Source organism: Spermophilus citellus (genome assembly GCF_964194105.1).
Source record: "Spermophilus citellus genome assembly, chromosome: 2".
Classification (NCBI taxonomy): Eukaryota; Metazoa; Chordata; class Mammalia; order Rodentia; family Sciuridae; genus Spermophilus; species Spermophilus citellus.
In genome coordinates, this window is record NC_138183.1 from 197,234,000 (window position 1) to 197,239,999 (window position 6,000).

Below are 6,000 nucleotides of genomic sequence, written 5' to 3' on the forward strand. Positions count from 1 at the left end.
GACTGAGAGGAGTCTACAGGAGCCTCAGTACCATTTCTTGTCCATGCTGGCTGGGGCTGATATTGTCCTCTCTGTCTCCACCCTTTTGTCTGTGCTCAAGGTCTTTATCCTTGGCCTCTATGAAATTGCATTTGATAGTTGCCTCACTCAACTCTTCTTTATTCATACATCCTCTTCCATGGGCTCAGGTATCCTGTTGGCCATGGCTTTTGACCGCTTTGTGGCCATCAGTCACCCCCTGCAATATACCACCATACTCACCAACTCACGAGTCACCAAAATGGGACTGGCAGCCTTGCTGAGGGGTGTAGCACTCATGACTCCATTGCCCATCCTGCTAAAGAGGCTGCCTTTCTGCAAGGGCCAGATGCTCGCCTATTCCTACTGTCTCCATCCAAATGTCATGAAGCTAGCTTGTGGTCAAGTCAAAATCAATATTTTCTATGGTCTGGTTTTGGTCATCTTTTCTTTTGGGATTGATTTTCTCCTCATAGCCCTTTCTTATGTTCTGATATTCCAAGCAGTGCTGGGTATTGCTTCCAGAGAAGGACAGATGAAGGCACTCAATACCTGCTTGTCTCATATTTTTATTGTGTTTATTTATTATGGACCTCTCCTGGCAATAACTGTAATGCATCGAATCCGCCACAAAAGTTCTCCATTGGCACATGCAGTCCTGGGAAATATTTACCTCTTTATGCCCCCAATGCTCAACCCAATTGTGTATAGTCTGAAGACCAAACAGATCCGTGCTGCTCTGAGAAAATCTTTCAAGGTCCAGCAAGCATGAAGAATTAGAAAAGTTAAAGATGATTTAAATGAGGGAAAATAGAACTTTCAGTTTTATAATTATTTAAAAATTGAATATCATTGCTATAATTTTAGATATAGGATGTGGATATAAATATGAATATGATGAGAAAATCTTCTAAATTACAATTTATGAATAAAGATTATACTTTTATGTATTCATAATATTGTCTTTGTCCCACACTACTTACCATGTGTTTTGAGATATTTTGTGAACAAAGTTGAAACAAATGAGAAATACTTGGCTAGAGAATTCATGTCATCTCCTTGTCATAGATAGTTCTAATGTTTTTCCATATTTTCTAATAAAGTTTATAATTCAACAATTTTTCAAGAAGACCAGAGAGTTTAGCAAATCTCCAACCATATATTCTAACTTTCCATTTTATTTTCTTTCCATATGTTTTATTATATTTTTAAATTCTTCCATATTATTTTGACTATTTCAAATTACAGGTACCTGGGTCATAGTAGAAAATGTATAAATAATTTTGTATATTACTCTGTTTATCCAAGATTTGAGTCAAATACAATAAAATTCTTTCCAACTCCTCCACCAAGATATGAAAATCCATATTTTTTAAAATTGTTGTTTATCCAAGTTTCCTACAGATTGTACCATTTTTACTATGTTTACTGCTTTTTATTTTCTCCACAGACATGGAACATATTCTATATTATCATTGAGGAAATTTTTACTCATTTATGATCTTCACATAGGTGTGAGCACTCAGTCAAAATTAAATTATTGAAATTCTGCTCCAAATTCTTCCTTTTATTAAATTCCTATTGTATGTAAATTATGATTAGAATGTCTATGTTGCTATAGTGAAACGAATCTTATTATCTCTATGTACCTCCTACATTTCTTCACGTTTCACTCACTATGTCTCCTAAATATATCTTAAATGTGTCCACTCATTTACATTTCTATATTTTCTTCACTAGTTCAATGTTTCACTTCACTAGTTTAATGTTTCCTTCTTCATCTATTTTAGTTTCTTAATTTTCTCACTTAACATTAACTCATTCTCAAACAATTGCTTACTTTGCTCCATAAACTGCAAAACAAATATGATCATGTTGAATCTTTGAGTTTTTGCAATTGAATCTTTTTTTGTCTGTTATGACAAATTTAACTTAATGCTTATGATATGGGAGGCTGTCCATGATCTGACCTTTTCCCATTTTCTTTCACACCCCATTCTTACTAAAAAATCTTTAGTTCTCTGAACAATGCATGCTAGTTCAGATTCTTTTTATATTTTTGTATTGTTCATACTTATATACACTTCTCATTCTTTATTAAGGAAAAAAATGTTCATCATTGGAGATCCTCTTGTAAGTTCTAAAAAGAAAAAAAACATATATATATCAGAACTGGAAATTGTACCCAAGGGAACTCTATCACTGAACTATGTCACTAGCTCTTTTATTTTAATTATTATGTTTATTTTTGAGATAGTATCTTGTTAAGATACTACCCTGCTTCAAGCTTCCCAAATTGTTGAAATTAAAGGCATGAATCACTACACTACCCAGTTCTTCAACCAACATTTTGTTAATGAAATTTCATTGTTGACCCAATGATCCTGAGTGCGGTGGTCTTGTGGGACTGAGCCCTTGCTCATTGGTATCTGATGCTATCTCGTGACAGATGGTGTCAGAATTGAATCAAATTAACATATATCCAACTAGTATCCACTGGAGAATTGTTTGCTTGGTTTCAGAAGCATTCTGTGCTATATTGAGTAGCTGTGAGAATAGGCAAAATCCTTTAGGTTGGTTTCCCCCTGTATTCTCAGTGTGTGTGTGAGGGGTTGGGAGATGGAGAAAGATTAAAATACAATAGAAGAAATAATAAAATTAAATATTCAAGAGACTTCCAAAAAGAAAAATCTAATAATAGACAAAATGCTAAGTAATATATATGAAATAATGTCTTAATATATCATCAGAGTGACCTTGACTATTGTGAAAATAGTATCAAGGTGGTAGACATTAACCCAACCCAAGAAGAGCACTTCAACATCCTGCAAAAAATATTGAAATTGGCTAATAGAATATTGACTTTAATATAATTGATATATGTTAATACCAATTAATAAATTAAATAAATAAATGTAAAACACTGACTAAAGCTCTTTTATCCACCGCTTGCTATTATCCTTTGCCACTGTTCCTCCAAGCTGTCTTCTGTAGTTGTACTCTATTACCTGTACCTCCTTTAGGTATAGTCCTCTGTCCTACTCCCATGCCTTTGCACATACTTTTAATTTTGCTTAATATATTCAATCCACTTTCCCCTGACTAAGATCTGTTAGTTTTTACTTTTTTTTCATTTCCTCATTTTAGTCTCTGACTCTTACAGCCTGGTTTATACATCTCATAGTGCTCTGACCTCAGCTTTATGATGGACACTGTATATTCATCATGTACTCTCTGCCTTTCCACATAGACTCTATTCAAAACTAAAGCAATTTTCTGAATTATCTTCATATTCCCAGATTTCAGCAAATAAGAAACATATCGATTAGTTTAAAAGAATTATGGAAATGAGGAAGATGGGTGGGGGGAGGAAAGGAGAAAGTCTAGCAGTTCAGCAGACACAAAGGAATTTATCATGTTCAGGAAACAGTACTTGTTTCCACCTGTTATTTTCCAGGGCTTCATATAGGTACCAGGAATGCATTTTTGAACAACAGGGCAAGTTTACCCACCCTTGTGGAATTTACATTCTAAAAATAAGGGGAAGAGGGAAAACACAAGATACTACCTTTTCTGAGAACATTGGTTCAATCAGAATAATACTCCAACTGAGAAGACAGGGTGGTTTCTTATATACACAATCTCTTCTTCTCAGATGACCATTTTTTCTCTCCATACCATATTAGGTACTCTTGTATCCTCTGAATTTATCCTCAAACGTAAATTTAGTGTTTTTCAAACAATGAACTCTTGTCTCCTAAAGTTTATTCCCTGCCCATCAAATGAAAAAGACCTGGCCTGACTATGCTAAGTAAATATAGATGTGTAGTCCTGGAAAAGTAACGTGAAAGCTAGTGTTTTGCATTTTAAAATTGTTTTTTGACATTTGTATTAAGTTTTAATATTGATATAATTTTACACTTTCAAAAAGTCAAATAGATCTCCTTATTGTTTATCCACTGACACATTAAATGGTAGATAAACTTTCATCAACTTTAAATTTATCATTTCTAGTTAAAAATACAAAAATATATTTACCTCCCCTAATTTTCAAATTTTTCACTTATGCTAATGGACAATTCCTTGGAAGAGTAATTTGAAATTTATAAAAACAAGTTAATGTTTTTTTCTTTTTGCTGCCTAGTTCTGGTTTCATTGCTATTTTCCATAAGATGGTCATTAACTGCTCAGTTTCAACAGACTTTCAAGGTACACCATTTCATGTGTTTCTGTAAAAGAGAAAACAAAACAGAAATACACATATCACACACTGATGTTTACAAATACAACCATTTCACAGTGTGGTAATTTTCTTCTTAGACAATAAACAAGACACCACCATCTTGGCAGACAAGAAAATATATCAGTTCTTGCAAAACCATATCTTGAAGTGATGACATATTCCCTAGAGAAGCAGATAGATCAAAGGGCAGAGAAGGTCAGGGTGTCTCTTTGACTAAGGCCATATGGGACTACATAAAGTCTGTCCTGCTCTTGAGTATCTTGGGCAATGATGACCTTATCTGTTTGGTTTTTAGGCTATAAACCAAGGGATTAAGGACAGGAGTCAGAAAGAGGAAGAGATTGGCCATGGTGACATGGAGAAGAGGAGATGTGAACGTACCAAACCTGTGAATTAGGGCCAACACAATGAGGGGCACATAAAAGATGAAGACAGTGAAGATATGAGAAACACAAGTATTAAGTGCCTTAAGTTGACCATCTCCTGAGGCAACACCCAGCACTGTTTTCAAAATCAAGATGTATGAAATGACAATGAATATAGAGTCAATTGCAAAGGAGCAGAGTACTAGAGACAGTCCATAGACGATGTTAACTCTCACAGAGCCACAGGCCAGCTTCATCACATCAGGATGGTAGCAATAACAATGGGACAGAATGACACCTTTGCAGAAAGGCAATCGTTTGAGCAAGATTGGCAAAGGCACCATCAACAGCACACCCCGAAACACAGCTATGAGCCCTATTCCTATAATCCTAGGAGGAGTTAAAACCACAGTGTAGTGCAGCGGGTCACAGATAGCTACAAATCGGTCAAAAGCCATGGCCAGCAGGATGGCTGACTCCATGGAGGAGAAGGTATGAATGAAGAACATCTGTGCCAGGCAAGAATGGAACTCAATCTCCCTGTGATTCAGGAGGAAGACCTTGAGTACTGTAGGTAGAGTTGATAAAGATAGACCCACATCTGTAGCTGCCAGCATAGACAGGAAGATGTACTGAGGCTCATGAAGGATGGAGGTGGTTTTGATAACAAAGAGGATGGTGCAGTTTCCTAGGAGGGCAACTAGGTACATGAAGCCCACTGGAATAGAGATCCATATTTGTACAAACTCCAGTCCAGGAATGCCTGTTAGAAGTAGAGTAGGTGGCTGAAACCAACTCTTGTTTGTAAGCTCCATATCATGCCCAGAGCAGCTTTCAAATGTTCCTGTTGCAAGAAAAAAAATCATAAATTTTAAGATAGGAAGAGATAATGCATCTGACTCCTGCAGTGCAATATTAATCCTAGATATGTTTACCTTATGGAATTAATCCTTAGAAAGTTTTCAAACGTATCTGAATGACTATTTGCAGTTAGGTCAATGAATAACTGCTATGAAAATATAAGAGCTAAGAGAATTCCTTTGATCTAGAACATTCAAACATTGATCAAGTGAAAATGAAACTTGAGAATATTATTTATTATCACAATTCTTAGAAAAAAATCACTCTCTCATGTCTTTCCTTCTTGGTATTATTTAATTATATTTGTGTCTACCCTTATTTTTAGTCATCTTGCAAAATCTCTTGAAGACATTGTAATACTTCTCCTCCATTAGTATCATACCTGTGAACACTCAGGCATCTGGAAATATGTGTGGTTTTCCTGATATTTCTTCCTGTAAAAATAGACAACAGGGTATTTCAATAACTCACATAAACCCCAATTCACTTTAAAAAATTTTAAGTGATACGTTT

At 35.2% G+C, this 6,000-nt stretch overlaps 1 protein-coding gene across 1 annotated transcript in view; it reads right to left on the reverse strand.

The window, feature by feature from the left end:
- Nucleotides 1–5,441, reverse strand: part of LOC308641731 (uncharacterized protein) — a gene marked incomplete at both ends in the record, with an annotated part of 47,349 nt that extends 41,908 nt beyond the window's left edge. Inside the window, one exon of the mRNA XM_081280344.1 lies at nt 4,495–5,441. Within this exon, the coding sequence (XP_081136470.1) occupies nt 4,495–5,441 (947 nt within the window). The remainder of the gene's footprint in view (nt 1–4,494) is intronic.
- Nucleotides 5,442–6,000: the final 559 nt, after the last annotated feature.